Genomic DNA, 18,557 nt, shown 5'->3' on the forward strand with positions numbered 1-18,557 from the left:
TACCTTAATTATTGGCGGTGCTTTTTGTAGCATAATTGTCTATTTGTCAGGCTTACCAACTATTTGAGGGCAGGGTTTTATCTTATTCATTATTGTACCCTCACTGCCTGTCATACATGCATGTCTCCCATACATAATAGAACATTCACTATTACAGAATGGATGACTAGCTTAGAAGATCATTTGTTAATTGGTCACCCTCACTGTAAACATTAGGCACACAGTTATGAATAAATAAACAAGTAAGTTCCTTCTCATGGAGTGTATCATTATAAACATTTAAATTTTTTTGTAGTTTTACTTGTGCTCAATATTTCTTGTATACTTTTATTGACAAAAGATTCTATATAATTAATTTTGGAAAACTTCAATGAAGATTTTATGCCAGCTTTCTTGATTCTCTTTGTTGCCCAATTATTTCATATATGTATGTGTGTGTGTGTGTATCTCTCTCTCTCTCTCTATATATATATATTCTACCATTAATAGTATTAATAATACATTGAGTACATGCCTAGTGTGTGTTTTTTTTTAACTTTTATATGAATTTCAGTACTCTCCAACTAATTTTACATTTGTTTAAGGTAGATTCATTTAGGGGCCCTGCTGTGTTCTGATGCCAACTACCTCAGAAGTAGCGTGGGTTTCACTTTCTTAGTTTTCATATTTATCTCAGATTACCTTAATGTTCATATGAACCTAAACTTAAAACCCTTTTATTATGAGATAGAATACTTACATAGAAAACCACATAAAATATAAATGTAGACCTTAAAAAGAAGATATTCAGTTAAAAAATAGATTTGCCATCAGTGGGTACAGGAAACTAAAAACAAAAAGCAAAAAAAATGGAGATAGAACATTCCAAAAAGTTCTTTTTGGTATTTTTTATTTCAACATTTTCCTTCTCCCCTACAGTTAAACACTATCCTGATTATTATGGTAATAACTTCCTTGCTTTTCTTTATAGATTGTTAAATCCTGTTGATGAAATGACCCCTTTATCGTTATGAAATGTATCTTTTATCCCTGTTATTTCTTGTTCTAAAGCCAGCTTTGTCTGATTTTAATATAGGCACTGCAGCTTTTTGAATTCATGCATGCATGTTATAACTTTGTCCATCCTTTTAATTTCTGTTTTTATATCTTAAGAGAGTTACTTAGAGACAGCATAAAGTTTGGTCTTATTTATACAATCTGACAATCTCTGCCTTCTAATTGAGGTGTTTAGAACTTTTATAGTTAATTTCACTATCAATATCTTTGGGCTTTAATGTACTCTTTTGCTATTTGCTTTCCATTTATCTCATCTGTTCTTTTTCCTTTTTCCTTACTTTTGTTGCAGGAATAAAGGTTTTTAAAACATAATTCTTTTTTTATGTCCACTATTGGCTTATTTGCTATACCTCTCTTGTTTTATTTTTAAGTGGTTGCCTAGGGTTTACAATATGTATTTCTAATTTATTACAGTGTACCTTCAAATAATATTGCACCACTTCATATATAGTAAATAAACTTTACAGAGTATGCTTCCATTTCCCCCAGCTCACCCTTTGTACTATTGTGGTTATACATTTTACTTCTACATCTGCTATAATGCCTCAATAAATTGAGACTATTTTTGCTTTAAGCAATCTCAGACAGTCCTTTACTTATGATGATTCAACTTAACATTTGTTTAAATTTTGCACAATGGTGTGAAAGTAATATGCATTCAGTAGAAACCAAACTTCCAGTACCCACAAAACCATTCTATTTTTCACTTTCAGTACAGTATTCAATAAATTACATAAGATATTCAACATTTTATTATAAAATAGTCTTTATATTAGGTAATTTTGCCCAACTTTAGGCTAATGTGTTCTGAGCATGTTAAGGTAAACTAATCTATGCTATTATAGGTTAGGTATATTACATGCAGTTTCAATTTATGATATTTTCAAATTACAATTATTTTATTGGGAACTAACTCCATCACAAGTCATCGAGCATCTATATTTTTTAAAGGGATTAAGAATTGAGAAAAAATATATTTTATTAATCCACAAACATTTGTTATTCCATCCAGTGTATTTTTCATTCTGTAAGTTTGATTTGGGTCTTTTTTATACCTTCCCTTTATCTTGTCATCATGTTCATCTTTTCTCTACCTTGTTGAATATATAAAGAATATTTATAATAGATAGTGTTCTGTCTGCTGATTCCACCTTTTCATTTCTCAATCTGTTTCTTTTCATTGACTTTTCTCCTCTTTATGGGTCATATTTTCCTGCATCTTGAAAGTACACTCTCTGGTAATTTGTATGATTCATTTTATATGTAGTTTGAGTGGGTATGTGTGTGTATTTATATGTGTATTTGGAATGAAATCTGGTTCTTGTTCTCTGGCTATTTACTCTGAGTAAGTAGAATGTTTCACTGGTGTCCTGCATTTCTCAGCTCTACCAGACAACTGTTGCCTTTTCAAAATGAACCTTGGCTTACTTTTAAGGATTTCTGGTCTTCTGGTCTTTGTAACTAATTTAAGGTCAGTCTGTCTTCTTTCCTCCCTTTCCCTTTCTTTTGCCTTTCCCTCTTCTCTTCCCTTCTTCTCTGATTTGGGATAACCAGCTAAAACCATCAGTCACTAAATTAATACCTAGAATTTTAACATCATCCATGAAGTTTTTCCTGATCATCTCAATGTGGATGAGAACTTCTCTTCTTTTTGAATTTGCATATGTCTTCCATTATGTCATTAGAGATGTTTTTCCTTGTTTAAAATCATTACAATACTTTTCTTAATGCTTCAAGATACTACTTTTTTAGAGGTAAGATCTATATTTTGCTCACCTCTTTTATGTTGCAATATCTAACACAAATAAATAATTCTTGACATTGGTTGCATTTTAATACATGTGGGCCTCAAAAGAAACACATTATTTTATTTTAAATAGAGTATCTTTTATTATTAGTCCAGATTAGCAAGATTTTTACTATATTATCACTATACATTCTTACAGTAGCACACATTTTCCTTTAGTATACAAGATTTAGAGTAAAAGTTTTGAATCTTCACTTGCATTCTTTTATTACCTATTTGAATATAGCTGCTGCTCTATTCTCTCCCTTCTCTTCTTTGATATCCACATTGCTTAAATTCTAATAATTTTTCCAATACAGATCTTGAATTTTTTAGAATCAGTTTTTCAGTATTCAAGTTTGTATTATCTTATGATTATTTGTTCCAAAGAAATTTGTGTCTTCTATTTGTGAACCTTTGTTTAGAGTCAGCCAATCAAGAAATATTTGCTGATACCAACTATGTGCCTAGGCAAGGAGACATGATGAATGATCTGCTGTAAACCCACTTTAAATTATTTCTATCTAGGCTGTCTTTACAAGTTTATATAAGATGTTTTCTACAAATAATATATGCTATTTCAAAATATAAAACAATGGTCTTCTGAGGATGAAAATGTTTTATCAGCTAAATATAACTGCTATTTTCGTCCCCATCAAAAATGATTAGAAGACAAGAGGGTTTTATTTTCTTTAGTTTTTTTTGTTGTTCAATAAGTCTCAGGTCTTTAGGTTCTTATATTAATAAAAAATTCTTATCTTATATCAGATTTTAAAAAATGTAATAACTTCTCTGACTAGCCGTTAGTTCTGAAAATAAAGTTTTAACAATTGAGGATACTCATGATTATATATATTTTGAGTGTTTTTTTCCTGAAATCCTTGGACTCCTATCTTATCTGCTGTTCATATGATTTTATTTTTATAGGTAGTTATGCACCATTTCTTTCTTTGACTGCCAGAGAAAGTACTTTTACCATTGCCTCTAGCATTGAGAAAGCTGTTCCAGGTCCAGGACACTATAATGTTTCAGAAGCACAGGTAACTTTATAGTTACTATAATTGACTTAATAAAATAATATTTTCTTGGGCCGGGCGCGGTGGCTCAAGCCTGTAATCCCAGCACTTTGGGAGGCCGAGACGGGTGGATCACGAGGTCAGGAGATTGAGACCATCCTAACATGGGCTAACATGGTGAAACACCGTCTCCACTAAAAAATACAAAAAACTAGCCGGGCGAGGTGGTGGGCGCCTGTAGTCCCAGCTACTCAGGAGGCTGAGGCAGGAGAATGGCATAAGCCCAGGAGGCGGAGCTTGCAGTGAGCTGAGATCCGGCCACTGCACTCCAGCCTGGGCGACAGAGCGAGACTCCGTCTCAAAAAAAAAAAAAAAAAAAAAAAAAATAATAATAATAATAATGTTTTCTTCCCTGAATAGATCAAATGTCATTTGTTATATTTTATTTTCTGCTCATATTGTCTTTTCCTTTCAAATTATATTTTATAATTTGAATAATAGAAAATAAATGTATTCGATGTTGGTTGCATGATTGGGTTGGATGTTTTTCATTATTCTACATACTCTATAAGACACAAAACATTGTTACATGCTGTATGGTCCTTGAGAATGAGAGAATAGGACTCTTGAATGAATTATTGCCCATGGAAGTTGTGCAGATAGTCAAAATGTGTAGAAGAGGAATTGCAGTAGAGTGAAAGAATTGGTTTTTGTGCCATGCTTTAAAGCTATAGCCATTGCCATTGTCTCATCTGTCTCCTGTTTCTGCACAGTCTCAAGAGTCTGTGACCAGATTATCTTCAATGGTTCATTTATGTTTAGAAATAGTAGATATAACTCTGATATCTTCATAGTCATGAGTACCACCTTTTGCCATTTTCACATAAATTTTGCCTTTATATGTATTGGCTGCTAGCTGATCCCAGCAGAACCTTTAACTCACCTGTTGGAGGCGCAGATAAAGTCCTTGTTGAAGTGATCGATATAGATGCAGATGGAAGTTTGATTTGTATGATCATAGAGCCTATGGTAATGGCTTTTAAATTATCAAAATTTGAAAAGTTCTTCTCTTTTCACAGGATTTTACTTTTTGTTCAACTTGTTAGTGTTTTTGTAAAATAAATCATTAAAGTTATTTTTATACATCTACTCTTTAAACATAGAAATTCTGATCTTTTAAAAATAGTAATCAAGTAGTGAATTGCCTATTTAAAAATAAAATTTGACTCAATTTTTAAAAGAAGACCTCCTTTGTATGTTTCTTAAAAGCTGAGTGAAGTTGAATAAGGTGCCCACTAGAGACAGGCTCTGTGAACAGTGACTGTGAACAATTGGACATGTGAAAAGGGCTATTTGTAGATCAATGACTTAAAATCTTAGCTGATCAATCAGACGCCAGCCACTGTTATCATAACTCATCTTTTTGAAATGATTGCACTGTAATTGTTTACAGGAATCTTTATGATGTAATTTTACCCAAATTAATTGGATATTCGTCAATTGGTAATTTTCAGATTCTGGAAAATCCAGATATGTAGCATGGAGAGCCCTGGAAGATTCCACCCAAATGTTTGCTCTCTAATAAACAATGTTTAAAGTTAATCTGAACATAAAACCAAGCTGTTGCTAATAAGTCTTAATAATTTTTTCTGGAAATGACCAAAATGTTATTTGTGAAAATAATTATCAATAAACAACCTTGAAGGGTTTGCTTTTCCCCTTCAATATGAATGCCAACATTTTTTTTTTTTTTTCAGTTCATTTCAGGGGTAAAATTTTTTCTAAAGGCTTTTATTCTTGCTCTACAGCTTTGGGAATTCCCATCTCTGATTTCTTCTTTAAAACAGAGTTTTCTTGCACTCTCTCAAAGTTCTCCAAGTACAGCAAATTTCAGTTTTGAGTTTCAAGTTAAAACTGACAACTATATTGCTATCTGCTCTTGCTATCCCCTTTTACTAGAACTATGTCTTCAGTCAAAGGGTGAACTTTCTTAGCTTGCATTTAAAAACTATTTTCTGATAATAATTAATGTTTATCAAGTAGAAATTAATTGTAAAGTGCTTCTTTTATATATCATAAGGTTTTTTTCTTCTCCATTTTAGTGTAACATAAAAGGAGGCCATAGTCTACAAAACCGGGAGAAACGTTTTAAGAAGTTTATTTCAGATAATCCAGGACCAGCAAGCTATAATCAGTCTTATCCTAAAACACAAGATATCATGAACAGAAAAGTATTAGAGACCAGAGAGCATCTTCAGTCAGTACGTTTCTATTTTAAATTATACTTGTAATGACATTTTTTTAAGTTAAAATAGTCAAGGTTTAATATTTTATGTGATATTAAGTACATTTAAAAAGCCTTCCTATAAAAATTAGATTTGTTAGTATTTATATTTTAGTTATTTTATAAGTAAATAAACTTTAGTTTTTAACTGTATTCATGTCTAACTTCATATTTGCTCCTAATAAATCTATAGTCACTTTCAATATCTGTGGTGAATAAAAAGTAAGGGAGATTTTACAAACTACCTGAGTGGTTTACCTATGTATAGAGGAAACTCTGTGTTAAGTACTGTTAATAATATATTTCCTTCCTGGTGGCAAGGAAGGAAAAAATATAAATAAAATAAGTTAAAAATATGATTCCTGAGATAAAAAAGCTTAAAATTTAGATGGGAGATAGACAAATAGGTAGCTGTTAATTCAAGACAAGATGTGACAGTTGCTAAATGAATGATCATGTAATGAAATGCCATAGGAATTTAAAGGTGGATTACTGTATTATGTGAAGGCATAATTTATGGAAGATTTATAGAGGTTTTGACATGACATTGAAGAACAGAGTTGGAATATGGATTCCAAACTGGAGTGTTACATGAGTGAAGATACAGAAGTGAGATTTTTATGGAAGATAATGAGAAGGTTATTTTAACTGAAATGAAGAATTTCTTTGAAATAAATACTATTATCGAGCAGATTTGGTCACTGTTTGTTTAGAGTGGTTCCCTTCTCTTGTCATAACTTTCATGTAGCTCATATTACATTTTAATCAGTTTTTTGTTTAGGAAGATATATTTTAAGGCTAAGTACTTAGTTGAATAATATCAGTGCAATGACATTGAGGTTAAATTTTGTAAGCATATTTAAATATCAGATATTTCGTGTGTGGGGACAAAGTAAATGTTCATTTACTTTGGGGGTTTATCAAATATTTTTTTGAGTGACTATATGGCCATACATATAATGCTAGATGTTGGTAGTACATAGAAAATATTATTGCTTCCTGAGATGTATAATTTTAACAGGAAAATAATGAATGAAATTCAGTATAATACTGTTAATGAAATGCTATTTTAGAGCCATAATACAGTGTTCAGTAGTAGCTCAAAGTAGAGAGTCTTTGGAGGGAATAGGGGAGACAAATTGGACCTGATCTTGAAGAAGGATTCACCGAGTAGTTAAAAGGAATGGGAAAAAATATTTTTCCCCACTTTATGTGCAGAAAAATCCACATGAATAAAGAAACTGAAGTGTTTGATAGTATGATATATTACCGGAAAGAACAAAATTCTTTGGAATGTTTGGAGTACAGAAGTGAAGGGAGAGTTGTAGGAATAGAGAATGGAGGTAGGGGCTATGTTTTGGAAAGTCTTGACATCACACAAATACTTTTTAAATGTACTGAAAGGAGGGAAAGCCATTCAATGGTTTCTTATTTTAATTTGGTAATTAATCTCATAGGTATTACTGAAACTACTTAAAGGTTGTCTTTAATTTGATAAAAGATAAAATTCTGGCTGGGTGTGGTGGCTTACACCTGTAATTCCAGCACTTTGGAAGGCCGGGGAGGTGGGGGCAGATCACTTGAGGCCAGGAGTTTGAGACTGGCCAGGCCAACATGGTGAAACCCACTCTCTACTAAAAAAATACAAAAATTAGCCAGGCATAGTGGCACACTCCTGTAATCCCAGCTACTTGGGAGGCTAAGGCATGAGAATCGCTTGAACCCGGGAGGCAGAGGTTGCAGTGAGCCAAGATCATGCCACTGTACTCCAGCCTGGGCAACACAGTGAGACTTTTCCCCCACCCCCCTCCCAAATTATATTAAGAAAGAAAAACGGCTGGACACAGTGGCTCATGCCTGTGATCCCAGCACTTTGGGAGGCCGAGGTGGGCGGATCACCTGAGGTCAGGAGTTCGAGACCAGCTTGGCCAACATGGTGAAACCCCATCTCTACTGAAAATACAAAAAAATTAGCCAGGTGTGGTGGCATGTGCCTGTGATCCCAGCTACTCAGGAGGCTGAGGCAGGAGAATTGCTTGAACTCGGGAGGTGGAGGTTGCATTGAGCAGAGATCATGCCACTGTACTCCAGCCTGGGCAACAAGAGCAAAAACTCTGTCTCAGATAAAAAGAAAAAGAAAATTTGCTACTGAGAGTATGTTTATAACATAATTGTACATGGGCACATGAATATGCAACTATAGCATTAATTTATTCATACAGAAACTTCAGGAATCAATATATTCTTAATAATTTCAGTTTCCCAATAACTAAGTCCTTTATATGCCAGTACTTTTAGTTGATATATCTTATATTAATATTTGTAATGTATGTTATACCTTCATTTTTTAATTTAAATTATAAAATATTTTACATTAAACCAAATTTTGATAAAAGGATAATCACCCTAAAACTCCTGACTCTAACATTAATTTTCTGTTAATTTTTGCATAGCGTCTTTTGGTGTTAAATTATATATGTATGTGACTTTATACATTTATATATGATTTCACATAGCTATATTCATAATTCACTTTTATATTTTGCTATTTCCATTTAGCATTACATCATAGACATTTTCCTGCTATATAGCTTGCATACTTAGGATATTTATACAAGACTCAGGAAATGTGGAAGCAAAAGTCAGGAGCTGGGAATGAATGAAGCCAGAAAGTAATACTGAAAAATGCAAAGTTTGTTTTTGCATAGCAGATAGTGTAATAGCATGATTGTTGATGTGAATAGGATTGCCTGTTTTTAGAATTAGTAATGATGGTTTTACTAAGCAAGATAAGTAACTGACCCAAATGAGAAAAAATCTTTGCTTCTTATGATGACTTTACTAGTTACTTATTATATTATATTCTACCCTAAATTTAATAGAAATACATTCTCTTGGTTTATAGTATGAAGCAACAGGCTTGAATTCACTCCTTTAAATTACTTTTACAAAACAAACATTTTTGGCCAGGCACAGTGGCTCATGACTGTAATCCCAGCACTTTGGGAGGCCGAGGCTGGCAGATCATTTGAGGTCAGGAGTTCAAGACCAGCCTGGCCATCATGGCAAAACCCCATCTCTACTAAAAATACAAAAATTAGCCAAGCATAGTGGTGCACGCCTGTAGTCCCAGCTACTTGGGCGGGTGAGGTCGTGGGGAGAATCGCTTGAACCCGGGAGACAGAGGTTGCTGTGAGCCAAGTTGTACCACTGCACTCCAGCCTGCATGACAGAGTGAGACCCTATCTCAAAAAAATAATAACAGTCATTTTTGTTTTATATCATGAAACTCATTAAATCAATATTTAATAGTTGCGTTTTAGTAACTTTTAATATTTGGTTCTTCATTCCCCTTCCTCTTGCCTTGGAATAAATAATATAAAATGTTTTCCTTGTAGAAAATTTCAAGAGCACCTACACTTACCAGAAGTGTTGATGTTCCTTCAATTCCTTCTTATGGAAAGTCATATGGTTATCATATTAATGATGATGGCAGTATTATAAAATGTTTTCCACCTGCTAGTGACAGTACCCTTGGTCCAGCGTATTACAAACCTCAATTTGTAAGTATAATGTATTTCATATTGACAATTGGAAAATTGTTTATGATTTACATATGGGTTTCTTTTTTTTCTGGCTTATTTCTCCAAGAAAAAATGATTACACGTTTTAGTTAATGTAGCACTAATTGTGGTAACAAATAGACCCCCAAATTTTAGTGGTTTAATACAGTAGAATTTTTTTTCCTCATTCATATGGGCATGCTTATTAAGTGACTTTCCTTCATGTTGAGATCCAGGGACACAGGATTATTCCAGTTGTGTTTCTGTCATCCTCTAGGGACTTGTTGTCATCTGTATCCCGCTGGCAGAAGAGGATGAGGAATTATGCATTGGAAGTTTTTGTAGGCCAGGCTTGCAGCTATAGCCGGTCACATGGCCATACTTAACTGCCAGGGAGGATGGGAAATACAGTCTGTGTATCTCAGAAGAAGAAATGGGAGTAAATTATTAGGAGTCTCTGCCACAATGAATAATCATAAATAATACATAGATATTCTTTTTCTGAATTTGAAAAGAAAAAATAACATTTTATTTTTAAAAGAATTTGAATCTGAGAATGTAAACATCATTTATTCCAGAAGTGATTATTTAAAAAATAAGGAGCTTCTCTTTGACTGAAATATCAGTTATAATGTAGCTAATTCATTTCATCCAGAGTTTAAATTTCAAACCTGACCAGACTTGTCAAGATTTTGTTGAGACAGTTGAAATGTATGTGTTATCCATGAATACAGACAATGAATATAGATGGTATGTCTGGTTTTACTCAATTATAAGACAGAAATACATAGTACTTTGAACCTATGATACTTTTATACTTTAATGAGGTATAGAAGAAGTAATTCTAGTGAGGAAATTTCTAAAACTAAGTATAGATTTAAAGAAAGGCTGAAGAGACATCTTGGGCAAAGAAAAGGCATTCTCAGTATTTATCTTGATCTTTATTCCCAGTATTCTATAGTTATTTGTTGTTATATGACTCCATCTTTGGGCTTAGATGTAAGCACCTTCAAAAACTATTTGGTTTGTGGCAGTAGGTACACTGGGAAGTTTTGGGGGTTTTAGATCCTTTGAAGCATTAACATCTTTTTTCTTAAAATATTTTAATTGTAACATATATCAAACACATAGATAGTATGAAAATAATAATGGATACCTATGCACCCATCACACAGATAAAACACATGTTAAAATTTCGTCACATTACAATTAGCTTTATTTTAAAAGAAATATGTTATTAAGATGTTTGCCCCATTTTCCTGTTTTCATTCCTCACCCTTTGCCACAATAATTAAACCTTTATTACATATTCATATATGAATAATAATATATATTGTTTTATGATTTTAAAAATTTAAATAAATATTATCTGGTGTATATGTTGCTTGGTTTTTTGCTTACTGTTATATTTTCCAGATTTAACCATATGAATATATTAGATCTAATTCATTCATTGTTCCCAGTTAGATAAGTTTCTTTTTAAAAAATAATTTAATATTTTGAAATAGTTTCAGACTTACAGAAAAACTATAATAATCTTATCCTTCACTCACATCCTGCAGGTGTTAACATTTTATCACATTTGTTGTATCATTTTTTTCTCCCCATGTATTTATATTATTATTTTTATTAAATTATCTGAGAGTACATTTTGGACATGACGCCTCTTTACCCCTAAGTAGTTCAATGTAAGTGTTCTAATAACAAGACATTCTCAGAACACTAGCCAAAGATGGCCGATTAGAAGTAGCTGTGGTCTGTGGCTCTCACTGAGAAGAATGAAAATGGCAAGTGAATTCACCTTCAACTAAGGTATCCAGGTTTCTCATTGGGACTGACTAGGCGGTTGGTACAACCCACAGAGAGTGAGGAAAAGCAGAGTGGGTTGATGATGGCCCACCTGGGAGCAGCATGGGGCAAGGGGAGTTCCCTTCCCTAGCCGAAGGAGGCAGTGAGTGATCGTGTTATCCTGTCCAGGAACTACACTTTCCCCATGGATCTTTGAAACTCATGGACCAGGAGATCCCCTCGTGAGCCCACGCCACCAGGGCCTTGGATCCCCAAGCACAGAGCTGTGCAGGCTGTTGGGGTCACTCAGGTTGGCGGCCACTCAGGCATGTGGCCACTTGGGCAGGCACTGAGATGCAGGAGTTGTTTTTCATGCTCTGGCCCCGGGAATTCCGGTGAGGCAGGAGATCGTCCACTCCTGTAGGAAGGGGACTGAAGCCAGGGATCCAAAGCAGCATCATTCAGTGGGCCCCACTCCCATGGAACCTCACTAGCTAAGACCCATTGGCTTGGAATCCCTGCTGGTCAGCAGCAGCAGGCTGGAGACTGCCTAAGATGACTGAATTCCCCAGGGGAGGGGTGGCTGCCATCTCTGCAGCTCCAGTTGGCTGTTTTCTTCTGCCAGTGCCAAAGAGACTGAGTGGTTTGTACCGGGAGGAATTCCCCACACCATGGCACAGTGGGTGTGGCAGACTGTGGCCAGACTGCTTTAAGTGGGACCCTGAGCCATCCCTCATCACCAGGCAGGGCCTCCCCATGGGAATTTCAGCAACTCCAGCCAAGGGTTCATGGACAGAACTCTGATCTTCCTGGGACAGAGCCCCTGGTAGAAGGCGCAGCCACAGTCTCTGCAGTACACTCTATGTAGTCTTTCCTGCCAGCTGGTCCTGGAGAGTCTGGACAGTCTAGAGAAGGGGGATTTGTCCCAGTTCAGCACACCTGCTCTGCCGAGGAGCAGCCAGACTGCTTCTTTAAGCAGGTCCCTGATCTTGCTCCTCCTGTCTAGGTGAGTCCTCCCAATAGGGGTTACTAGACACCTTATGTAGGAGTGTTCCAGCTGGCATCAGGTTGGTGCCCCTCTGGGACAGAGCTTCTAGAGGAAGAAGCAGGCTGCCATCTTTGCTGTTTTGCAGTCTCCGCTCGTGATGCCTCCAGGTGGGGGAGGAACCTAGGCAAATAGGGTGTGAACCCCCAGAAAACTGCAGCAGCCCTACAGAGGAGGCCCCTGATGTTAAGAGAAAAACAAACAGCAACAACAACAACATCAACAAAAAAGACCCCACAAAAAACCCCATCCAAAGGTCCAGCAGCCTCAAAGATCAAAAGAAGAAAAGCCTACAAAGATGAGAAAAAGTCAATGCAAAAATGCTGAAAACTCAAAAAGCCACAGTGCCTCTTCTCCTCCAAATGATTGCAACACCTCTTCAGCAAGGGCACAGAACTGGGCTGAGGCTGAGATGGATGAATTGATAGAAGTAGGCTTCAGAAGGTGGGCAATAATGAACTTCACTGAGCTCAAAGAGCATGTTCTAACCCAATGCAAAGAAGCTAAGAACCACGATAAAACATTACAGGAGCTGCTAGCCAGAATAACAAGTTTAAAGAGAAACATAAGTGAGCTGATGGAGCTGAAAAACACAACATGAAAACTTCACAGTGCAATCACAAGTGTCAATAGCCAAATAAACCAAGCGGAGGAAAGAATCTTAGAGTTGACAAGTATCTTGTTGCAATAAGACAGGCAGACATGATTAGAGAAAAAAAATAAATGGAAAGGAATGAACAAAACCTCTGAAAAATGTGGGATTATGTAAAAAGACTAAAACTGTGACTGACTGGGATACCTGAAAGAGATGGGGAGAAAGGAACCAAGTTGGAAAACATACCTCAGGATATCATCCTGGAGAACTTCCCCAACCTAGAAAGGCAGGCCGACATTCAAATTCAGGAAATCTAGAGAACCCCAGTAAGATAATCCATGAGATCAACCCAAAGACATATAATCATCAGATTATCCAAGGTTGAAATGAAAGAAAACATGTTAAGGGCAATCAGAGAGAAAGGCCAAGTCACCTACAAAGGGAAGCCCATCAGACAAAAAGCGGACCTCTCAGCAGAAACCCTATAAGCTAGAAGAGATTGGGGGCCAATAGCCAACATTCTGAAAGAAAAGAATTTCCAACCCAGAATTTCATATTTGGCCAAACTAAGCTTCATAAGTGAAGGAGAAATAAAATCCTTTACAGACAATCAAATGCTGAGAGAATTCATCACTACCAGGCCTGCCTTACCAGAGCTCCAGAAGGAAGCACTAAATATGGAAACCAGCCACTATACAAACACACTGAAGTTCACAGGCCAATGACACTATGAAGTAACTACATAAAGGAGTCTGCAAAATAACTGGCTAGTATCATGATGACAGGATCAAATTCATACATAACAATATTAACCTTAAATGTAAATGGACTAAGTGCCCCAATAAAAGACACAGAATGGCAGGCCACATAAAGAGTCAAGATCCATCGGTGTGCTGTATTCAAGAGATGCATCTCATGCAAAGACACTCACAGGCTCAAAATAAAGTGATGGAGGAACATTTACCAAGCAAATGGAAAACAGAAAAAAGCAGGGGTTGTAATCCTAGTTTCTGACAAAACAGACTTTAAACCAACAAAGATAAAAAAAGACAAGGGCATTATATAATGGTAAAGGGTTCAAGTCAACAAGAAGAGCTAACTATTCTAAACATATATTCACCCAATATAGGAGAACCCAGATTCATAAAGCAGGTTCTTAGAGACCTACAAAGAGACTTAGATTCCCACACAATAATAGTGGGAGACTTTTGACACCTCACTAGCAATACTAGATCATCAAGACAGAACATTAACAAAGATATTCAGGACCAGAAGTGAGGGCTAAATCAAGTGGACCTGATAGATATCTATAGAACTGTCTACCCCAAAACAACAGAATATACGTTTTTCTTGGCACTACGTGGCACTTAATCTAAAATTGATTATGTAATTGGAAAAAAAACACTCCTCAGCAAATTAAAAGAACTGAAATAATAATGAACAGTCTCTCAGACAACAGTGTAATCAAAATAGAACTAAAGATTTAAAAAGTCACTCAAAGCCACACAACTATATGGAAATTGAAAAATCTGTTTCGGAATGACTCCTGGGTAAATAATGAAATTAAGGCAGAAATCAAGAAGTTCTTTGAAACTAAAGAGAACAAAGAGACAATGTACCAGAATCTCTGAGATGCCTTAAGCAGTGTTAAGAGGGAATTTATAGAAATAAATGCCCACATTAAAAACTAGAAAGATCTCAAGTCTACATTCTAACATTACAACTAAAAGAACTAGAGAATCAAGAGCAAACAAACCCCAAAGCTAGCAGAAGACAAGAAATATTATCAGAATGGTACTGAAAGAGATAGAGACATGAGAAACCCTACAAAAAATCAATGAACCCAGAAGCTGTTTTTTTTGAAATTAATAAAATAGACTGATAACTAGATTAATAAAGAAGAAAAGAGAGAAGAATCAAATAGACACAATCAGAAATGGTAAAGGAGATATCACCACTGACCCCACAGAAATACAACCAACCATCAGAGGATACCATAAACACCTCTGTGCAAATGAACTACAAAAATCTAGAAGAAATGGATAAATTCCTGGATGTATACACCCTCTAAGACTGAACCAGGAAGAAGTTGAATCGCTGAATAGACCAATAATGAGTTCTGAAATCGAGGCAATAATGAATAGCCTACCAACCAAAAAAAGCCCAGGACCAGACAGATTTACAGCTAAATTCTACTAGAGGTACAAAGAGGAGCTGGTACTACTTCTGAAGCTATTCCAAAAAAAATGAAAAGGAGGGACTCCTCCTTAACTCATTTTCTGAGGCCAGCATCATCCTGATACCAAAACCTGGCAGAGATACAACAAAAAAAGAAAACTGTAGGCCAATATCCCTGATGAACATTAATGCAAAAAATCCTCAAAAAATACTGGCAAGTCAAATCCAGCAGCACATCAAAAAGCTTATCCACCATGATCAAGTTGCAAGGTTGGTTTAACATGCAAATTAATAAATGTAATTCATCACGTAAACAGAACTAAAGACAAAAATCACATGATTATCTTGATAGATGCAGAAAAGGCCTTTGATAAAATTCAATGTCCTTTTGTGTTAAAAGCTCTCAATAAACTACATATTGAAGGAGCATACCTCAAAATAATAAGAGCCATATATGACAAACCCACAGCCAATATACTAAATAGGCAAAATCTGGAAGCATTCCTTTTGAAAACTGGTACAAGACAATGATGCCCTCTCTCACCACACCTATTCAACATAGTATTGGAAGTTTTGGCCAGGGAAATCAGGCAAGAGAAAGACATAAAGCGTATTCAAATAAGAAGAGAGGAAGTCAAATTATCTTTATTTGCAGGTAACATGATTCTACATGTAGAAAGCCCCATTGTCTCAGCCCAAAAGCTTTTTAAGCTGATAAGCAGCTATAGCAAAATCTCAGGATACAAAGTCCATGTGCACAAATCAAAGGCATTTGGTCAGGTGCAGTGGCTCATGCCTGTAATCCCAGCACTTTGGGAGGCTGATGTGGGCGGATCACGAGGTCAAGAGATCGAGACCATCCTGGCCAACATAGTGAAACCTCTTCTTTACTAAAAATACAAAAATTAGCTGGGCATGGTGACACATGCCTGTAGTCCCAGCTACTTAGGAGGCTGAGGCAGGAGAATAGCTTGAACCTGGGAGGTGGAAGTTGCAGTGAGTCGAGATTGTGCCACTGCACTCCAGCCTGGTGACAGAGAGAGACTCTGTCTCAAAAAAAAAAAAAAAAAAAAAAAAAAAAAAAAAAAATCATAGGCGTCCCTATACACCAACAAGAGACAAGCAGAGAGCTATATCATAAATGAACTCCCATTCACAATTGCTACCAAAATAATAAAATACCTAGGAAGACAGCTAACAAGGGAAGTGAAGGACCTCTTCAAGTAGAGCTACAAACCACTGCTCAAAGAAGCCAGAATGGACACAAACAAATGAAAAAACATTGCATGCTCATGGATAGGAAGAATCCATATCATGAAAAAGGCCATATTGCCTAAAGTAATTTATAGATTCAATGCTGTTTTCTTTAAACTACCATTGTCATTCTTCACAGAATTAGAAAAAGCTATTTTAAAATTCATATGGATCCAAAAAAGAGTTTGTATAGCCAAGACAATCCTAAGCAAAAAGAACAAAACTAGAGGCATCACACTAGCTGACTTCAACCTATATTACAAGGCTACATTAACCAAAACAGCTTGGTACTGGTACAAAAACAGAAATGTAGACCAATGGAACAGAATATAGAACTCAGAAATAAGATTGCACATCTGATCTTCAACAAACTTGACAAAAACAAGCAATGGGGAAAGGATTCCCTATTTAATAAATGGTGCTGGGAGAACTGGCTAGCCATATGCAGAGAATTGAAATTGGACCCCTTCTTTATACCTTATACAAATATTAACTCAAGATATGGATTAAAGACTTAAATGTAAAATCCAAAACTATAAAAATCCTAGAAGAAAATCTGAGCAATACCGTTGAGGACATAGGCATGGGCAAAAATTTCATGACAAAAATGCTAAAAGTAACTGACACAGAAGCAAAACTGACAACTGGAATCTAATTAAAGAGCTGCTGCACAGCAAAAGAAACTATCACCAGTGCAAATAGACAACCTACAGAATGGGAGAAAATTTTTGCAATCTATCCATTTGACAAAAGTCTAATATCCAAAGTCTATAAGGAACTTAACCAAATTTACAATAAAAAACAACCCCAGTAAAAAGTGGGCAAAGCATATGAACAGACACTTCTCAAAAGAAGATATTTATGTAGCCAACAAACATATGCAAAAAAGCTCATCACTGATCATTAGAGGAATGCAAACCAAAACCACAATGAGATACTATCTCGCACCAGTCGGAATGGCAATTATTAAAAAGTCAAGAAACAATAGATGCTGGCAAGGTTGCAGAGAAATAGGAATGCCTTTACACTGTTGGTGGAAATGTAAATTAGGTCAACCATTGTGGAAAACAGTGTGGTGATTCCTCAGAGATCTAGAAGCAGAAATACCACTTGACCCAGCAATCTTATTACTGGATATATGCCAGAAGGAATATAAATCACTCTATTATAAAGATACATGTGGCCAGGTGCAGTGACTCACGCCTGTAATCCCAGCATGTTGGAAGGCCAAGGTGGGCAGATCATGAGGTCAGGAGTTCAAGACCAACATGGTGAAACCTGACCAATATGGTGAAACCCCGTCTCTACTAAAAATACAAAAATTAGCCAGGCGTGGTACCATGCACCTGTAGTCCCAGCTACTCGGGAGGCTGAGGCAGGAGAATCGCTTGAACCCAGGAGGTAGAGGTTGCAGTGAGCCAAGATTATGCCACTACACTCCAGCCTGGGTGACACAGTGAGACTCCATCTCAAAAAACAAAAACAAAAACAAAAACAAACATGCATGAGTATGTTCATTCCAGTACTATTCACAATAGTAAAGCCATGGAATCAACCCAACTGCCATCAATGATAGACTGGATAAAAAAAATGTGGCATGTATACACCATGGAATACTATACAGCCATAAAAAGGATTGCTATAAAGAGGAATGATGTCATGTCCTTTGCAGGGACATGGATGGAGCTGGAAGCCATTATCCTCAGCAAATAACACAGGAACAGAAGTCCAAACACCACATGTTCTTATAAGTGGGAGCTGAATGATGAGAGCACATGGGCACAAGGTGGGGAACAACACACACTGGGACCTGTTGGGGGTAGTTTTGGGGGATGGAGAGCATCAGAAAAAAATAGCTAATGCATGTGAGGCTTCATATGCAGCAAACCACCATGGCACATGTTTACCTATGTAACAAACCTGTACATCCTGTCGATGTACCCTGGAACTTACAAAAAAAAAAAAAAAAAAAAAAAAGACATTCTTTTTTGT

The 18,557-nt window shown here is 35.9% G+C and overlaps 1 protein-coding gene across 1 annotated transcript in view; it reads left to right on the top strand.

The window, feature by feature from the left end:
• STPG2 (sperm tail PG-rich repeat containing 2) overlaps positions 1-18,557 on the top strand; it is a 671,851-nt gene that overhangs the window by 5,178 nt on the left and 648,116 nt on the right. The window contains exons 2-4 of the mRNA XM_050791352.1: positions 3,770-3,882; positions 5,961-6,119; positions 9,541-9,705. Coding sequence (XP_050647309.1) covers positions 3,770-3,882; positions 5,961-6,119; positions 9,541-9,705 — 437 coding nt within the window. The remainder of the gene's footprint in view (positions 1-3,769; positions 3,883-5,960; positions 6,120-9,540; positions 9,706-18,557) is intronic.

This window comes from Macaca thibetana, chromosome 5 (assembly GCF_024542745.1).
Source record: "Macaca thibetana thibetana isolate TM-01 chromosome 5, ASM2454274v1, whole genome shotgun sequence".
NCBI lineage: Eukaryota > Metazoa > Chordata > Mammalia > Primates > Cercopithecidae > Macaca > Macaca thibetana.